Below are 20,706 nucleotides of genomic sequence, written 5' to 3' on the forward strand. Positions count from 1 at the left end.
TTCATCTCCAGATGTGAGCCCCACTTACAACAGGCAGATGTGCAACAAACAAACAGAAACAATAAAGACTTCACCTAAAACCTAAAATAAATATGCATGTTTTAGTGCAGGGACAACAGTTCTAAATAAATCATGATTTTTCTAATTATATGTTAAGATTTTCTGTTACTTTACATTTTATTGTGTGTTCTCTGTGCTTGTTTCATGTATTTGTGTCTATTAATCCAAATTATTCAGTGTAAAAGAACAAAATGTTGAGAATAAAGGCAACGTTTGCAAAACCAATGGAACATTTTCCCAGCTGAGTTCAGGTCAAAATTTTTTGCAAATATAATCATATTATCAAAAGACATTTTTTTATTTTTTATTATAAAAGTTAGACTCTCAAAGCTGCGAGTCTGTATATGACTTATACCAGTGGTTCTCAACCTGTTCAGCCCCAAAATAACGGTCCCAGAAAGTGGGGACCCCCACTGTAGCTGCAGGTAGTTGAACACAGACATGAACATTAAAGAACAGTCATGTGGAGACAGGGTCATCTATAAGGGGGAATAAAGGGGAGAGATTTTTGGGGTCCATCCATGAAGTCAGCAATATGATGATCCATTGTTTTATGAATCTGTGATAACCACAATTATTTATTCATCTGAATAATATCCACTGTTATCCAGGAAGTTTATTATTATTATAATCATCTTAAAGATGGAAATCATTGTTTTAATCAGAAATAAAATGGGTTCAAAGTGACCAAAAATGGTGGAAAAGGTGATGAAATGGGATTTTAAAAACCACAGAAATTGGTTAAAAGTTGCAAATTAGAGTGGACAAAAACAGACCGAAAAAAATGGTAAAAAGGGTTCAAAGTGTCAATATTGGAACATTTAGTTTAAACATGCAAATAATGGGCATAGCAAATGGTCAATGTGGTTAAATTGGCAAAAATAATCATGAAATATGGTGAAAAAAAATTAAAAGTGACAATAATGGGTCAATATGTGACATTAGGTGGAAAAGTGGTGGAAAGTGTTTATAAGTGCTGAAAATGTCTTGAATGTATGAACAATGTAGAGGAAAGTCATTGAAATGTGATGTAGAAGTGTCAGAAATGGGTGTAATGTAGCAAAAATACATTAATAGGAGCAAAAATATGGAAATAATTAGTGATATAAGTGAAAATATGGTGAGTTTGGTGTAGTTGCAGAAAAATGGGAGAATTAAGCAAAAAGGGGCTGAAATTGTTCAAAAAATATTCTTAGTTTCTTGAAGGCATCTGGCGACCCACTCCCAGTGTCAGGTGAACCCGAATGGGGTCCTGACTCCAAGGTTGAGAACCCTGACTTATAGGACTTGGAAGCTCTGTGTTTGAATCCAGCAATAAATAACCTGCTCCATGGACACGTCCAACATGGCCACCCACTGCTGCCCCCCTGTGGAATACAGGTGAAATGCAGAGACCAAATGTCATTGTAGGGATGTCCCGATATAACTTTTTCATTGCCGATATGATACCAATATTGCAGCCTTGCGTATCGGCTGATAAAGATATTGATCCGATATCGGCATAATTCACACATACTTTTATTTTTTTTCTTTAATAAAAAAATAATGACTTGTTTTGTAGTGTGAAATGTTAGAAAAGTCTTGATCAAGTGATGTTACTCCAACAAAAACAATAGTCAGCAACAGTTGGTTACCAATTGGTTACATTTTGACCTTAACATAATATCCACAGTATTCTACAGTTGAATAAATATAATAAAAAATGAATTGGAAATTTGAATCCAATATTAATTTTCAGGCTGATATCGGACCAATATCGGATCAGGACACCCCTAAAGGATACATTATTATTATTATTATTTTGAAAGCACACACATACATTGTGATGTATAGATGAGGTTAGAGACTTCAGTGTAATGTTTATCAGTCTGCTCCATTGGGGCGTCGCCCACTGAACCTTAAAGAGTGAAACAGTCTGACTGGAGATGAAACAAAGAAAAATAACATGAATGAAGTTGAGGTAGAAAATCCAGCTGTGATGAACGTGTAACAAACGCTGAAGCAGATGTGAGACGCTCCCAGTCCATGATATGTTCAATGAGAATGGCTGTTAATCCATCCACTGTTGAAACATTAGGCCCCGCCCACAGGCACAGGGGGAGGAGTCATGTTAGGCCAGCTAACACTAACAGTTCAACGTAGCAGTTCATTGGAAGCTCAGCGACATTAAGAATAATTTATTCATTCTCTTCATAGAATCTTCAGTGCAAGACAGAAATGGCTACTGGTTTCATCACTGCTCTGTGCACGGTGGCGTGCACGGTGGCGTGCACGTGTACAGCAGTAAAGGGATTGAGCTTTAAAGGAGGACGTGTGGCAGCAGTTCCTTTTTGCTTCGTGGGTTTGGTTAAAGGTTGCACAGAGTGGGAGGAGTCACTGTCTGTGTGGGCGTGTCTGCTCCTTAGCTCCGCCCTGGGTCTGAGCCGTGTCTCTGAGGTGTGTGTGAGTCCAGAGGTGTGTGTGTGTGAGCCTCCTGCAGAGACAGCCTCCTGTGGTTCTCAGCAGGTCCATCACACTCTACGTCTGACCGTAGCGTTTCACAGCTCTGGTGGTCTGGACCTGGACCTGGACCTGGACCTGGACCTGGAACCACCGTAAGACCAGAGACATGAGCCTGGTCCTGGTCCTGGTCCGGTCCTCGGCTGCAGTCCTGGATCACAGGCTTGTTTGGAAACTGCTCGAAGTCTTGAGAATCTAAAATCTGCAGAGAAACGAGAGTTTTCTTTATTTTTGTTGATCTTAAAATGATTCTAATCTCCATTTTAAATGATTTGTTTGTCCAAAATTCACCTAAAACACAAACAAAACATCTAACATCTGCCAAAACAGTCTATGGTAGATGGGACACTTTAAACATAGACATAAGGAAGGATTCTCTTTGTTTCTAAAGTTATACTAAAAGTATATAAGTTGGAATGAGGAAGAGGAGAGAAGAGAAGATATAGCATGAGAGGATGCAGAAGAACATGTGGATCAGGATAGAGTGATGGTAGATAGAGAGTGGATTGGATGGACTCCTCAGAGTGTGGAGAAGGTGGAACATGGAAGATGAAGTAGAAGCTCGTGGGAGACAATACAAAGGATTCTGACTCCACTCTTTAACTCCTGAGGATCTGATTCCAGAGATGGAACCAGGAATGAAGATGATGAAGCTGTGCTGCAGAGTAGAGTAGGTCATGTTAGGAGAAGTGGAGATGTGTTTGGTTTCATGTGAGGAACGAGTGGCACAGATGGAACGTTTGCTGAGAAAAAGCTGAATGTGACAATGAGTGCATGTATAGGTCTATGAGATGTTAGAGGAACATCAGACAGTAGGTTGTAGATAAGATCACTCCATAGATCTGCTCATAGAACTCCTTCGTTTCTAACAGGAATTTATGCATATCAGATTGTTTTAATTGAACACAAAGTCACAACATTTATTGATCTTTGACTTTGGAGCTAAACGTCAAATAAAGCTCAAATTAATAAAGCCTAAAGTTTAAAAACACAGAGCAGAGACTCCGCCCCCAGTGTGAGGAGAACTGTTCATAGATCATTCACACTGTCTAGATGTTCCTGTGTGTTCCTGTGTGTATGATAGAGAGATAACTCACCTCAGCCAGAGACGTCAAAGGGTCTGACCTCAGGGGGGGGACATGGGACACCCCCACCTCTCCTGTACTGGATCCTAAACCAGGACTGGATCCTAAACCAGGACTGGATCCTAAACCAGGACTAGGGTATGAGGAGCTCTGGTAGGAAACATGAGGTTCACAATAAGCCTGTGTCAGTCCCATGAAAAAACATAACAGTGATATTAGCTTCATTTAACATCATCTGGTTTAAAGTCTAGTTTCTTCTCTCCACAGGAGTTGATTGAGCCTGTGTGATGATGACTTATTGATCACATATTGATGATTGGTACCTGAGGAGGTGAGTTCACAGCACTGTAAGCAGGAGGAACAACGGTCATCTGTCTCTGTAACAACTGTAGAATCACTGAGATATCAGCAGACATACGACTCTCTAGCCTGTAAAACATAGTTAACATATACAGTAGTCAATAAAGAGTTAATATAGTCAATATAGAGTTAATATAGTCAATATAGAGTTAATATAGAGTCAATATAGAGTCAATATAGAGTTAACATAGAGTTAATATAGAGTCAATATAGAGTTAACAGAGTTAATATAGAGTCAATATAGAGTTAACATAGAGTCAGATATAAAGTTAGATATGGTTTATAATGGTCTATACTGGTCTATATTAACCAGTGATGATGGTGTACCTAATGTTAATGTTTCTGTAATAACCTGTAATGGTCTATAATGGTCTATACTGGTCTATATTAACCAGTGATGATGGTGTACCTAATGTTAATGTTTCTGTAATAAGCTGTAATGGTCTATAATGGTCTATACTGGTCTATATTTACCAGTGATGATGGTGTACCTAATGTTAATGTTTCTGTAATAACCTGTAATGGTCTATAATGGTCTATACTGGTCTATATTAACCAGTGATGATGGTGTACCTAATGTTAATGTTTCTGTAATAACCTGTAATGGTCTATAATGGTCTATACTGGTCTATATTAACCAGTGATGATGGTGTACCTAATGTTAATGTTTCTGTAATAACCTGTAATGGTCTATAATGGTCTATACTGGTCTATATTAACCAGTGATGATGGTGTACCTAATGTTAATGTTTCTGTAATAAGCTGTAATGGTCTATAATGGTCTATACTGGTCTATATTTACCAGTGATGATGGTGTACCTAATGTTAATGTTTCTGTAATAACCTGTAATGGTCTATAATGGTCTATACTGGTCTATATTAACCAGTGATGATGGTGTACCTAATGTTAATGTTTCTGTAATAACCTGTAATGGTCTATAATGGTCTATACTGGTCTATATTAACCAGTGATGATGGTGTACCTAATGTTAATGTTTCTGTAATAACCTGTAATGGTCTATAATGGTCTATACTGGTCTATATTAACCAGTGATGATGGTGTACCTGTGGAGCTGTTTCTGCAGCAGGTCCAGGCGTGTGTCCAGCTGGTGGCGCTGTTGCTGACTCAGGCTGTGTACTGGGGTGTTGATGGGTGGGGGGGACACCAGACTACAGCTGGGGACCTCCTGGTACTGACCCCCGGCCCTGCTCTCCCCCCAGAAACTGAAGATGTTGGAGACCCCTGAGAGAGCACCTGGAGGAGCACATGGTTCAGTTATAGGTACTTTCTATCTGTTTATACTGGGTCACATGACCAGAAAGCATCAGATAAATGTCCAGTACCACAGTGATAAACCTTTGATCGTCATATTCTAGTAAAATCTATGATGGGAATCTTTAGTCCACAAAATTAAAGCTGTGAGATGGTTTATTGTTGTAAGTGTTGCTCTTTAAATAAAGTTAAATTGAATCTCTCACCTGACAGAGCGTTACAGGTGTTTCCAGTCTTTGGATCTCCATCAGCTTCATTGTTGTCACTGAAGCTCAGCGGTGAAGTAAAGGACTGAGGACTGTTCAGCATGGCTGGGGGCGGAGCTAAACCTGTCTGCTGCAAACACACACACACAACGTTAGCATCACACTGTGTGCAGGGCTGGACTCAATTATAATTGTTATTGCATAATTGATAATAACAATTATGATGTAATTATAATTGTAATTGTGATTTAAAACATCTGTTGCTGTTATAATAGTAATTCATTTGTAATTGAGTTCAGATATTTGACTTTGTATTTGTAATTGTCATGAAAATTCTTTAAAAATTGTCATTTATAATTTAACACTAAACTGGTGAACCATGTTACAGTTCTACACACAGTATGTAGTTAATTATTATTAAAATATATTTCATATCAAGCTTTTCCACAATTATCATTTAAAAAAAATGTAATTCTAGGGGTATAGTGACACAAAAGGCTCAGAAGGTCATACCAAAAACATTAAAACCTATATTTTCAATGATTAAGAAGCCTAACAAGGTAATCAATAGATAGTAAATAAATCAGATGACAGATATTAGTTTATAGTGTATTTTACAGCTGATTTATGACCTGTTAGCATTAGAGATGCAAACAGAAAGCTAACACAAGAGGAAGGATCACTTTTACTAGGTTACTTATTTCAGATTCAGTAATTGTGAATAATTGTAATTGACTTTCTGAAGATAAAAAATTATTGAAGTTTAATTGTAACTGGAAAACATGCTGGCCACTGTAATCATAATTGAATTGTAATTGAACATGGGTAATTGAAAACGTAATTGTAACTGACCCCCACCCTGGCTGTGTGTTTATGGTAAACATTCTAAACTAGTGGTACCTCGTCTCCACTGGAGTGGGAGGACACGGAGCTTCTACGACTGTCCCACTGCTTCACCACCGCCTCCTGGTTCTGGTTCTGGTTCCTAGAGGTTTCCTTCTGCCTGCGTCGCCCTGACTTATGAGACCGTTTGATTTCTCCAGCGTTTGCATCGTCTGGACACAGATTGAACAGATGGATCAACATGTTATTTAAAACCTTTGACTCCATTCATGATGAGGACAAATAAAGCAACAATAAAGACAGATGTGTATCTAAATAAATCAGGAACAAATACAGTAAATGAGTAAATAAATATTCTTCCTTATTGCACCATCTTTGTATTTAAATATTGTTTTATCTGCTTAGCAGCTAACAAAGTAAAACAATACTATTTAAATAGTTTAAATGTTATTAACGGTTTCAACAGTTGACTACAATAGATAATAAGGAGAAGCTTGTAAACTAGCTGCTATGCTAACACCTGAAAACTATAGAGTTAAACCAGTGGTTCTCAACCTCTTCAGCCCATGACCCCCAAAATTAAGGTTCCAGAGAGTGGGGACCCCCACTGTAGCTGAAAGTGGTTGAACACAGACATGAACATTGAAGAACAGTCATGTGGAGACAGGGTCATCTATAAGGGGGAATAAAGGGGAGAGATTTTTGGGGTCCATCCATAAAGTCAGCAAAATGATGATCTATTGTTCTATGAATCTGTGATAAACACATTTATTTATTTATCTGAATAATATCCACTGTTATCCAGGACGTTTATTATTATTATAGTCATCTTAAAGATGGAAATCATTGTTTTAATCAGAAATAAAATGGGTTCAAAGTGACCAAAAATGGTGGAAAAGGTGATGAAATGGGATTTTAAAAACCACAGAAATTGGTTAAAAGTTGCACATTAGAGTGGAGAAAAACAGAAAGAAAAAGTGGAGAAAAGGGTTAAAAATGTCAACAACAATTAGTTTAAACTGGAAAATAATGGGCATGACAAATGGGGAATGTGGTTAAATTGGCAAAAATAATCAAGAAATATGGTGAAAAGAGGTTAAAAGTGACAATAATGTGACATTAGGTGGAAAAGTAGTGGAAAGTATTTATAAGTTTTGAAAATGTCTTGAAAGTGAAAAAAATGCGTAGAAAAGGCACTGAAATGTGATGTCGAAGTGTCAGAAATAGGAGTAATGTAGCAAAAATGCATTAAAATCAGCAAAAATGTGGAAATAAAAAGTGATGAAAATAGGTTAAAATATGGTGTGCTTGGGGTAGTTGCAGAAAAAGCTTAAAAATAATCAAAAATGGGCTGAAATTGTTCAGAAAATATTCTTAGCTTCTGGAAGGCATCTGGCAACTCCTCCCAGTGTCTCATGACCCCAAATGGGGTCCTGACCCCAAGGTTGAGAACCCCTGAGTTAGAGCACAGATGCTAATGTAGTCAAAGCTAGTTCCAGATTAGATCTATAGTCAGGATCCAGATGTTGAAGACCAGGAGCTGAAACCTGACAATGGAAACATCCACACAGCTGTTCTAGAGCTCGTTCTGTGGTCTACGCTCACATGGATGAAGAAGTAATGATTGGTTTTACTTAGAGTGATGTTGCACTGATACCTTTCTCTGTTCTCCTCCTAAACGATAACTTCCGTCTTCGTAGTTTGTTGAATCCTCCACAGTTGGAGTCGTCACTGCTCGGAGAACCTGGGATCATGTTGGTCTGAAGGGAAACGCAGTGGAAGTGTGTGAAACAGTGAAGATAAACATCACAGAATGTTCTCTCTCCTGTAAACTAACGTCTCTGAGGTTGAAGGTGATCTCAAGGTTGTTCCAGAAGTGATCTGCAAACTCTGGGTACATGTTCAGAACCTCCAGGACGTCGTCTCTCTGGATCTTATGGAGGTCACAGTAGGTCAGAGCCCTCACGTCAGCGTTAGATTTCCCTCCTCGTGCGTACTGGTTGATGGGCTCTCCAAAGATGTCGTTCTTTCCTGGAGTCAATCAAAGAGCAGAAAATCAGCTTGTATTTCCTTTATCTCAATAAATAAACTTAACATATCAAAGATTATATAATAGAGTATATATTTCATTAGAGCTGTAGAACAGTGTTTCTCAACTGGGGGTACGTGTACCCCTTAGGGGTACGCAATGTCTTGAGAGAGGGAGTGTGTGGTCCCACTCCAGGCATGAGATGACAGGAAATGATAAAAATTACAGAAACAACTATTTCTATAAATACTATTCAGGAGCCACAGGAGTGTTTTTCAACCTTGGGGTCGGGACCCCATGTGGGGTCGCCTGAAATTTCTAAAAAATGAAACTAGATTTTTAAAGTATTATTAGAGTATTTTTAAATTAAAACACACAATCCTAAACAACTGTATGTCTATAGTTTCACTTTGTGAAATATAAATCTAGTTCAACTAAAATGCAGTAAAAATAAATATCTGAGCTCAAACATGATCAAAAACTAATTCTAAAAAAAAAAAAAAATGTCTTTGGGGTCACCAGAAATTCTTGATATCAAAATAGGGTCACGGTCCCAAAAAGGTTGGGAGCCACTGCATTAAATACTGTTAATGAGACTTTTTAAAAAGTGTGTTTTCACTCATTCATTCCATCATTATTATCTATAGATGTTTTTAAATAGTTTTCTGAGCAAAATGTTGTGGTCAGACAAAGGGGGGACTAGAGCCTAAAGAGCTTGAGAACCATTGTCTCCACAAACAATCAATGCAATTTCAGGATAATGCTATGTTATGACAGCCATATGCTAGTCCATGGGAGGAGCCTATTGATTACACACTGATCAGATATGATGACATCATGGCAGACATATGTCATACTCTATAACACATGTCAAACTCAAGCCCTATAGAACATCCATTGTGGCTTGCAGAAGAAAGTAAAGATTTTAAAGGAAACACAACTCATTGTGTAAATTACCAAATAATTCAGTCTCTATAAATATAAAAATGTAATATTTGCAGCGCTCACATTTTATCCATGTTTATATCACATGATGGCAGACATTTTTAATCTCAAATTGGTGAAAGAACTCTAAATACATTTTTATTCCACAAGATTTTCCCACAATAAATAAGGAATTATCACAAAATGAAGCAAATACCCTCTGCAGGGACTGAGATCTGTCACTTATTGATAGGATATTGTTGGTTATAATTATTTTATATATCATTTAAACGTGGAAGTGGAAACTGGGGGACGTTAATCTAGTTTTTGAGATCTACTTGAGATCAAACTGGTCTGTATTTTGTCCCTGAACTAAAATGAGTTTAACACGCCTGCTCCATAAGATATTAATCTCACACCAGAACATTCTGTGTTCATTCAGTCAAATATTGCACAAAGACACCAGTAGAGGGCGCTGCCCACCACACAGGAATAGTCCAATAATTAAAAACTATTAGTATAAAAAAAAAAAACTAAAGCCAAACTGTAAAAAAGTTTCTCAACAGATGAACTCAGCTCTGATCGTTCATGCCTTATTATAGATATTATATTTATAACTCAAAGCGACTTCCTTTGAGCTCTTATTCTGAGCTCATCTATAAACGTTCTCTTCTTCGTTAGGTGACTCCTACAGGGCAGTGGTTCGCAAACCTTTTTGGCTCTCAACCCCATTCCTGAATCCTAGTCCCCCCTTTGTCTGACTACAACATTTGGCCCAGAAAACTATTTAGAAACATCTATAGATCATAATGATGGAATGAATGAGTGATAACACACATTTTAAAGAATCTCATTTGGTAAATAAGTGGAAAGAATAGATTTATTTCTATAGTTGTTATCATTTCCAGTCCTCTGCTGCCTGATGTGGAACCAACACTGACATTTGTGTTTTCATTTTCATCAAGATCATTTGCATTATTATGATTATAATTTTTAAATTAAATGAAACAATATAAAACCCCATACTCTCTCTCACTCTAAAGTACCCCCTGTAAGTGCCATCGCGGACCCCTAGAGGTACACAAACCCCCATTTGAGAAAGACTGCTAAAGACTGTTATTTCTCATAAATAGATATACTGTAAGAATCTCTTAGATTTCATAGTGTGATGTTTAATTCTATGAACTGTGTTACTTCAGGTTTGTGGACGAGTTGGTTTCCTATTGGAAGGTTGGCCACGCCCACATTAAAGAGCAGTTGTTTTCCAAAAACTTATATTAACACGAAACAGTTGATACTACGTTACATTCTCCAAATATTTTCCCTTTTATCAGCGTCTTTCTGAATTAAAGTTTATTACCTGAACTTATTAGAAATGGTTTAGGATGAAATATGAAACAATAGGATAAACTAAATAACAAAAACTCTACTGTTTTCTGTGTTAATGCTCCGTCGTTATTCTAACGCTGACATGAATGCTGATCACATGTTTGTGGCTCCGCCCCCTGTGATGACAGTAGCCCGTGTCTGTAGACGTTCAGTGAGCTCAGGTTTGTTATTCTGAACCTGTAAAGAACGCTCAGCGACAGTAACGAAGCATTGTGGTGGTTTGGATCTCTGGGAGTATTTTCCTCCTGGGAATCACTAGAATATGACGATCACAAGCACCAACAAATAACCATCCCATCCTTTTCTTTTTCAGCTACATCTATATTTTAATTCTGAAACAACCTACAGACGTCACTACCGAGCACTGTGTGATTACTCACATTATTATAGATATGCTTTAATAGAATGTGCACATCTTTAATTTACTGGAAAAACAGTGCATGTTAACGACGTATTCACGTGTTTTAGTCCATATGCAAACAACGCATTGCTTGCTCATAGTTCCTGCATTACATATGTGGTAGAATTAGGATTTATGATCACTTTGTGCACAATAATAAGTGATGTATTGCTATTAACTCAAATTTAGGTTAGATTTCTGTGTTTCCTATTGATGAATGATTGAATAATTGTGATTTTCTGAATGGAAACAACTTCAAGTTTGTGTTGATAATAATTCTGTTTATAAGGAGAAGCTTTTACTGTCGGCACCTTCTGATGTTGTATCGTTCTTTGGCTTTGGAGATTTAATGAAATAAAATAAAATCTAATAAACTGACACATTCTAACGCAGACATGGGCAACTAGCGGCCCTCGGTTTAATTTTGTGCGGCCCCCAATGTAGACATACAAGATGACAAAATATACACACAATAAAAGCAAGAATACATTAAAAAAAATGCAAAAAAATACAATAAAAGAGAAAAACACACAGAAAATACTCCCAAAACACACTCTACTCCAATAAAATTAACAAAACAACAAAAGTAGTACACAAAATTACTCCAAATAACACAAAACGATAACAAATATACAATAAATGACTCAAAAAATTACAACAAAAGTACACAAAAAGACCTACAGTTCTAATAAACAAGCAAAATGACAACAGAAATACAGAGCAGCACTCTAAAAAACATACATTTTACAGGAAAGATACACAAAAGAACACAGAAATGCACAAATTGCAATTATAACAAGCAAGTCATTGCATGTTGTAGGTTTTTGGAAAGCATTTTATCTGCTATTTATAGTATGTGAAACGTGTTGTGTGTATGTATGTGTATGTGGCCTTTACTATATATATATAATAGAAAAATAAATGTATTTGAATAGAATTGAATGAAATGAATGAAACATCCTAAATCCTTGAACAATAATAGGTGAATATCATCCCTACCCAGGATGGCCACCACCACGTCTCCTCTCAGGATCTCTATGGATCCTCTGGAGATGAAGTAGATGGCAGTGAGGACGTCTCCAGCGTGGACCAGAGTGTCTCCTGGGGGGGCGTGGGTGGTCTTAAACTTCATAGCCAGAGCCCTGAGACACCCTTTAGTGGAGCCTTTAAAAGCTTTACAGTTCTGGAGCAGAGTACGGTTCAGATGGAGGCAGATATCAGCCTGGAGGCACTCTGGAAATCCTTTCAGCACCTGGAGGAGCAGAAGCAGGAGGAGGAGGAAGAGGAAGAGGAGGAAGAGGAAGAGGAGGAGGAGGAAGAAGAGGAGGAGGAGGAGGAGGAGGAGGAGGAGGAAGAGGAAGAGGAAGAGGAAGAGTTGGAAGAGGAGGAGGAGGAGCAGGAGGGGGAGGAAGAGGAGGAGCAGGAGGAGGAAGAAGAGCAGGAGGATGAGGGGGAGGAGCAGGAGGGGGGAGGAAGAGGAGGAAGAGGAGGAAGAAGAGGAGGAAGAGGAAGAGGGGGGGGGGAGGAAGAGAAAGAGGAGGAAGAAATCCAAATCAAATGTCACGTTATCATTGCTCTGTTCTTCCAAACAAACATGAACACATTCCTTCACTTTAACTTCCAATCAATGTCATCAATGATTAAAAATGATGGATTAATCTTCATTTCTGTTGTTGTTTCCTGTAATAACGTACCTCACTGTACCAGTGGCTACAGATTTCACTTTAATTTGAATAACCAATGTTTTCTATCAGCAGAATGTAATAAAGTTTAACTATAAACAGTGTCCAGGTACTCACGGCGTTCATGTCGATGCCGTTGGTGTAGGACCAGGCGTGTTGGAAGTATTCCTCTAACCTCTGTCTCAGAGGGTTTGGGATCTGATGGAAACGGATAAACTCTCTGACTCTAAGCATCTGTGTGTGATAGCGAGCAGTTCCTGAGTAGAGCCTCTGGATGATGGCCGACACATTTCCAAAGATACTGGCGTACATCAGGGCTGTAGTAAACACACAGTTACATTATAATCATAGATTAGCTAACAGCTACCTTAGCTAACAGCTAGCTTAGCTAACAGATAGCTTAGCTAACACATTCCCAAAGATACTGGCGTACATCAGGGCTGTAGTAAACACACAGTTACATTATAATCATAGATTAGCTAACAGCTACCTTAGCTAACAGCTACCTTAGTTAACAGCTAGCTTAGCTAACACATTTCCAAAGATACTGGCGTACATCAGGGCTGTAGAAAACAGGCCGAGTTATTTTATAATGATTGTTTAGCTAACAGCTACCTTAGCTAACAGCTAGCATAGCTAACACGTTCCCAAAGATACTGGCGTACATCAGGGCTGTAGGAAACACACACACAGGGTTATGAGAGATATTTCTTTTATTTCTTTATTTTCCAATGTTAGTCTTTTATGGGCTCTGACACTCTAAACTCTGTTGCTTTAGCTACACGCTGGTTTTCAACAGACACACACTGAGCACTCTTTACATAACCCAAAGGTCATGATGCAGTCAGCTGGACTGAATCATGGTGATAAATCAGCCAAAAACATTTGCGCCAGCCTCCACTATTGTACGCTTCTCTTCCCAGAGCACAAAGAAGACTCCTAATAATCTCTGTACACACTCTCTTGTTTGTGGTTCTCACCCGTGTGTGAGCTGTGTGACTAATTAGAATAAACACAACTGATAAATTGTATTATTCTTGCCATCTGTCCTCGGAGCTGTTCAATTAAAAGAATCGGGAAAAAGGTAGAGAAAACCTTACAGTTACATGAACACACTAGCAGAGCTAACACCTAGCAGAGCTAACACCTTGCTTTCTTTTTTCTATTTCTTTTTCACCTTTTCTGCACATTTTGTCGAAGGTCAACACTACATGTAGTTCAATCTGTTTACCACAGCAATGCATGTTTTGTTATTGCAATTAAGTAAATGAATATAGATTTTATTGCATAATTGTGACCATCAGCAGCCCTCCCTAAGGAAGGGTAAGAAACACTTTATTAAAGAGAGAATATAAAAAGAGAGGACAGTGTTACTCCTAGGTGAGGGGGGAGGGAACAGGGGAGATGGAGTCAGGGTAGGAAATGGAAGGTGGGGGGAAGAGCTGAATGTTTTAAAGTGAGAGTGAGATGTGATGTTATAGTTGTGTATATTGTGCTTATTGTGTTGTGTAATGAGTTTGGTGACTGATTACACAACAAAAGTCTGGTAACAAGTGTGTAGATGTAAGGTGGTGACACAGCACCGAGCTTAAGTGTAATGATAAAAGGAGTGAGTGGTAATACCTAAAACTGGTATTTGGGAACAACGTGTCTAAGTTTAAGCCCAGTCCAAGTTGATCCCACAGCTCAAGGCCAGTGCATCAATGACCAATGTTTGTGCAAGAACCGCTTTTGAGAACCAAGTCAACCAAGTCTTATATCATATGTCAAACTCAAGGCCCAGGGGCCAAATCCGGCCCTTTAGAGCATTCAAAATCGGCCCATAGAAGATATGACGGGGGGGGAGAGACTTGGAGGAATGCCAAAATACAGTAGGAAATCCATTCAACTCTAACCCAGATCGTAAAATAATAATAATTTTGCCATCAAAAGCCTGGTCTCAGTGTTGTGTTTGTAGTTTTATCGAAGGAAACCAATGTTGAGGTGTCACTAAACCAAAAAAAAAATTGCTTCAAAGTCACTCATAGATTTTTTTCAGAAAAAGACGTTTTTCTCAGCTTTTTGTCACAAACTGGTGATTTGTGTGAAACTTGCCTCTATTACAGAAGAACGAAAAACGCTAGAAACAAATGTTTTTTTTTTTTTGATGAAATTAGAGATTTTAATCTTTCAGAATTCAGATTGTCATAGTACAAAATATTCTGTGGGTCTTTAAAAATGAGTCAAAATGCTCTAAAATGGCTGGCACTGAATGAGTGAATCAATAGACACTCCAGAATATTTGCAGGAGCTTCCTACTCTATTTTCCTGTACGTATATATTGCATGATTATAATCACAAATTGTCAAAATAACTCAAAATTTTATTAAAATCTTGCAAAGTCACATCAAGAAATGTAATTAATTGTTCAGATATTGTCGGCATCTTGAAACAAAACTGTTTATATCAGTAATACATGGAAGTGCAAAATAGGTTCAATAACGGAGAAATTGCTGTTTTTTCTCCAAATCTGCAGCTCACTTAATGGATGGATGGACAGATGGGTTATCAGCACACGAACTGATTAGAACACATCACACATTAATCAACAGTTTACTGCGCTGGGTTAACGTTAAAATTCACCTCATTGTCTGATCTTTAGCTTTACGTCTTTGTATCTAATGAATTTATGGAGATTCTCAGATTGTTGGTCACACTTCAGGCTTCGTCCTGTCGTCCTATCAGAAGCTGCTGACCTCCTGTCAGCTTCTATTACTGTCCACACCATCACATCAGCATGTGTGTGTGCTGCTCTGAGTGTGCACAGTGCACATGTCACAGGCACAACTTCAGAGCCTCACAGAGGGGTAAATACATACATACTGTATATACAGGGCTTTAAATGAACTTTTTAGATCACTAACTTAATAAACAAACTTAACTCAGATGATAATTGGATCCTTGGAACACTGTTTGAAGCTAGAATGAATAGAAGTAATCAGTACTAAGAATTACATGTTCTGTAGAGAAAACATGTTTTACTAACATGCATGCTCTTCAAATGTAGGAGGGTTGGTGGGTGTTAATTTAAAGCCCTGCATATATATATATATATATATATATATATATATATATATATATATATTATATATCTATATATCATAATAACACAATTCAGAGGCTTGTTCCACACATTAACCATGATGTGCACAGAACTGTGAATCAGTTCAACTTACATGTTTAAAGTTTGTGTTATTAGTGGGTATTAGAGTGCACCTCTAACACATTTCATTAGTAAATAGTATAATATCATCATGTATTTAAAGCAGGTAAATGCTGTAGTAGTAAAAATCAGTTATTTTGGTGACAATGAGTTTCATCAGTCATGGAGATAATTACAGTGAACAGGGGAGGTGGGATTGTTTAGTGTGGGGGTTCACTTCTACATGTAAATATAATACATTATGTAAAGCACCGACTATATCTAAGCATCAAATGACATATCAGAATCTTAGCTTTAAAAATCCTCCATTTTGTGACCAATTTTTGTGCAATTTTATGAGAATTTGAAAGATTTTGGGAAAAAGTGTTTTGATTAAAACTGACCGCAATCCTGATAAAGATGGAAAAATTGTGACCCCTTGCAAATATTATTGAGTTTCATGTGACATATTGACTATAATTGAATTATTTGGCTATTCACACAATGATTATTGTTTTCTCCCACGGGCCACATTGGTTGCTCTAAAGGGCCGGATTTGGCACCCGGGCCTTGAGTTTGAAACATGTGCTGTAGAAGATGCAGGAGAGGAGAAGTCGCATGTCAAGGTGGTTAAATCAGTCTAACCTGAGCACAGGTTTAAATAAGTTCATTAGTTGACTCTACTGAGATCAGTTGGTGATTAATCATAGATTCTGATTCTAAAGTAAAGATCAGTTGAATTGATGAGGAACAAAGTTCACTTACATCCAATGAGCATCACACAGATGGAGAAGATCTTCTCAGAGTTGGTGTTTGGAGACACGTTTCCAAAGCCTACGCTGGTCAGAGAGCTGAAGGTGAAGTACAGAGCTGTCACGTATTTATCTTTGATGGAAGGTCCTGAACCTGAAGTAGAACAAACACCATGAGAACAACCAGGAGTGTGTAACGATGTTATAGATCATTCTAACATCTCTATCTCTATCATGAAGCATCTGCTGAGGTGTTTGTACCTTGGACTGAGTAGTTGTAGTGTTTTCCCAGTTGGTCTCCCAGTGTGTGGAGCCATCCTATGGAACCATTCCTCTCTACGCTACCGATGGCGTACCTGGAGGAGAGAGAAAAAAACATGTGATCACTTTATTATACTATGTTTGAGTCATTATTGATTAGATTTATCAGAGATGAATGTGCTTTAGTTATTGCTGAAGCTGTGAAACATGGGTGTTAAACTCATTTTAGTTCAGGGGCCGAATATGAAGTAGTTTGATCTGAAGTGGGCCCCAGAAGAATGAGCAATTTCAATATTAATGTCCCCAAGTTTGACTTTACACGACGTTTAAATGATACATAAATCAATTATAAAAGGCCTGGACAGTATCCAGATATCAGTCCCTGCGGGATTTTCTCTTTTGAAATGTATTGAGTTTGTGACCAATTTTTATTTAATTTGGGGAAATAATGTGAAATAATTTCAGGAAAATTTAGTTCTTTGAACAATTTGAGATTTAAAATGACTGCAGTCATGTGATAAAAGCGTGGGGAAATTGTGATCCTCCAAATATTGTTGAGTTTCATTGAATTTGTATATTTAGAAGAGCTGGGATATCTAAAAATGATTTATTTGGTCATTTAGACAATCATTTGTTTTATGAACTTTCTCCTACAGGCCGAATTGGATGGTCTCAAACAGTGGTTCACAAACTTTTTTGGCCCAAGTCCCCCCTTTGCCCAACTGTAATATTTTGCTTCGAAAACTATTTAAAAACATCTATAGATCATAATGATGGAATGAATGAGTGATAACACAAATTTTAAATAATCTAATTTTGTAAATAAGTGGAAAAAAACTGTATTTAGTGCCTCATGAATAGATTTATTTCTATATACTTTGTTGTTTTTGTGGTAATTCAATTATTCTCCATGTTTTTGGTGTTGTTTGGTTGTTTCTTATGTCTTTTTGGATGTTTTCTGTTACTTTTGTGTATTTTGTAGTGATCTTGTGTGTTTTTCTCTCATTTATTGTGTCTTTGTTGTTGTTTTGTGTGTTGCTGGTAATCTTTCAAGCACCCCCTGTAGTGCCATCGCGTACCCCTAATTTGAGAAAAAAAAATTGTGAAAGGAGTGAACTGTGTACCAGATGCAGGCCAGCCAATGGGCGATGAGGGCAAACGTGCACATGAGCAGGAAGAGCACGGCGGCGCCGTACTCAGAGTAACGGTCCAACTTCCTGGCTACACGCACCAATCGCAGCAGGCGGGCCGTTTTCAGCAGACCAATCAGAGTGGTCGTCTGATAGAGACATAAATAAAGGTTTAACACACAGGTGTGTATACATGGTAGCATCCTAACCTCCCTCTCTCACCTCCTCTCCGTTGCGGTAGATCAGCAGGTCAAAGGGAATAGCAGCCACCATGTCTATGAGGAACCAGCCTTTGAAATAATGGACCGCGATACGTACAGGATGACTGACCACCTCATCATTAGAGTTCACATACGTGGTCCTGAGGAGAGAGAACACATGATGTATCTGATTAGAGCTGATGAATGTTGATGATAAAGCTGCTGTGAGACTAACCTGAAGTTGATGAGGATATCTATGATGAACATGATGTCTACGATGAGGTCGACCACGTTGAGAGGAGAACAGGAGTAACCACAGCTCTGCATGGCTGCTTCTTCCTGAGAACACAAACACACCTTTTGTTACACTGACACACACAGAAGAGCTTTTTTTAGCATGATTTACACACAGGTGTAGACTAAACATTTGTAGAACTGAGCTTCAACACAGGGTTCACCTGTGTTGAAGACAAAAAACAACCAAAAAAAGGACAAAAATGACTCAAAAATACACAAAAGGAGAACAAAGCAGGGTTAAAGGGGCGGGGCTATATTATCAGTAAAAATGTTCTGTGTATATTGATGTTAGTGGAGCACACTCACGTTCTAACGACTGCTAGAAGATGAATTATGAATGCAGATAAACAGATTAATAAATTCATGTGAGGAGGGGGGATTTCATCAAACTGTTCTAAATAAAGCCAGGTCTACGGTTTAAACCTGGTTTAAAGCCGTCTGTGACCACGCCCCCAATCAGCCAATCAGCTGACAGTGTTTACATTAAGTGGACGTCTTTGTAAGACCCACGAGATCGATTGCAGATCTGATTAAACAGCCAATCGAAACCACCGCTGAGCCCAACAGGAAGTGACATCACCTGTTACTGAGCAGTGAGAAGAACACGTTTCACAAGTTTCTGTGGTTTGAACATTTTAAAAGTAGTAAATAATTAAAGATGGTGTTATTTCGTCAACTTATCATAGAAACAACTGATCATGTGATCACACACTGATCATGTGAGTTTGATAAGTTTTTTAAAACCTGTCAGCATTTAATTAAAGAGATGATGTAACTCACAATTAAATAATCTGTAATTTATGAAACTAGTGAGTGTTTGTTGAACTCAACACTAGCAGCTCAGTGGTGCTGTGTGACACTGGATGTCACGTCTAACACTGCAGACGCTGTGAAGCCCCTCCCCCTCTGTATATTCAGAGCTTTCTCATTATTAATCTCTGATCAATAAATGAATCATATTATACTGTGTGGTAAACGGAGGCGATGGATACACACGTATCCTTATATAGACATATTATTACTGATGGTTTACACACATGGAGACTGTGATCATCTCATTTAAAATACGGTACACATTAAACATGTAATAAGACAATGATTCTCTTGTCATATGTATCAATTTAAAATCATATTTAAACATTTATTATGATATTCTGTTTAATTTCCTTTTAAAATATCATATTAAAGTGGTATTTAAAAAATAAAGTATAACAAAAGTCTTTTTGACTCCTTTTTCCTTTTGTAGATCTTCATTGAGTGTTTTAAAGCTTCACTAAATGACTTCTTTAATAATGATGACGTGGTTTCAGCAGATTAAGCCAAGCCTGCTGCTTAAACCTGGTCAAGAGCAGGTTTGACCCACGGACTGTGTTACTATGGTAACTAAGGTGTTTTAATGTTGATGAAACCGCTGTTCCAGTTAGAACCTGATTTAATGGAGCCAGACTCTCAGGTTAAACATGGACTTAACCCTGAGCTGGGTTTGATCAAATACTCTCTGGTCATTGATCAGCTCACCTGGTCATTGATCAGCTCACCTGGTCATTGATCAGCTCACCTGGTCATTGAGGAGGAAGGCGGCTGAGTACGGCGTCAGAATGGCGGTGTAGATGACCAGCAGCAGAATGAGCCAGTCCCACACAGCCTTAAAGGGACTGTAGTGTAGAACCGTCCACTTATGAATCCGAGGAGCCTGGAGCTTATATTCAGGAAGGACGTCAGCGCCCAGAGACAGAACCTGTAGGAGGAGAGGACATGGGATAAAGAACATAAAAAAACTATAACTATTTATACTGTTATTGAAAAAGGTAAAATGTGTGATTATTTTTCTTCAAAACTAAAAATAACATAAAATGTGCAAAAAAAATAATAAAATGTGTTCATGCTGAATCTACAGCAAGCTCTTTACAAACTCCGCCCCTCTTCCTAATATGACATCACACCCCCAAGTTTGTGTGAATTTCTTTGAAAGAGTAATATGATAACCTTGATACTATATGAATACGACTTAGCTTCAAAAATTAAAGCAGAAATGCATAACATGCAGCCCTCGACAAAATGTACTCAATAAACACACAAGATGACATTATATTATAATGTATTTTATACAAAACAACAAAAAATACACAAAAATT

The 20,706-nt window shown here is 37.9% G+C and overlaps 1 protein-coding gene across 2 annotated transcripts in view; it reads right to left on the reverse strand.

The window, feature by feature from the left end:
• Nucleotides 1-1,180: 1,180 nt before the first annotated feature.
• The window catches only part of kcnh2b (potassium voltage-gated channel, subfamily H (eag-related), member 2b), a 333,294-nt gene continuing 313,768 nt past the window's right edge, over nt 1,181-20,706 (reverse strand). Inside the window, exons 7-23 of one of the 2 annotated variants that reach the window (XM_028477311.1) lie at nt 20,130-20,309; nt 18,510-18,613; nt 18,297-18,435; nt 18,069-18,223; nt 16,945-17,039; nt 16,697-16,837; nt 12,868-13,067; nt 12,068-12,320; nt 8,164-8,357; nt 7,984-8,086; nt 6,384-6,538; nt 5,484-5,610; nt 5,070-5,259; nt 3,968-4,073; nt 3,657-3,794; nt 1,880-2,761; nt 1,181-1,427 (exon numbers count right to left, since the gene is read on the reverse strand). In XM_028477311.1, the coding sequence (XP_028333112.1) occupies nt 2,462-2,761; nt 3,657-3,794; nt 3,968-4,073; nt 5,070-5,259; nt 5,484-5,610; nt 6,384-6,538; nt 7,984-8,086; nt 8,164-8,357; nt 12,068-12,320; nt 12,868-13,067; nt 16,697-16,837; nt 16,945-17,039; nt 18,069-18,223; nt 18,297-18,435; nt 18,510-18,613; nt 20,130-20,309 (2,580 nt within the window). In that variant the 3' untranslated portion in view covers nt 1,181-1,427; nt 1,880-2,461. Of the gene's footprint in view, nt 1,428-1,879; nt 2,762-3,656; nt 3,795-3,967; nt 4,074-5,069; nt 5,260-5,483; nt 5,614-6,383; nt 6,539-7,983; nt 8,087-8,163; nt 8,358-12,067; nt 12,321-12,867; nt 13,068-16,696; nt 16,838-16,944; nt 17,040-18,068; nt 18,224-18,296; nt 18,436-18,509; nt 18,614-20,129; nt 20,310-20,706 lie in introns of both variants that reach the window. The other variant, XM_028477310.1, reaches the window with a different exon arrangement.

This window comes from Gouania willdenowi, chromosome 20 (genome assembly GCF_900634775.1).
Source record: "Gouania willdenowi chromosome 20, fGouWil2.1, whole genome shotgun sequence".
NCBI lineage: Eukaryota > Metazoa > Chordata > Actinopteri > Blenniiformes > Gobiesocidae > Gouania > Gouania willdenowi.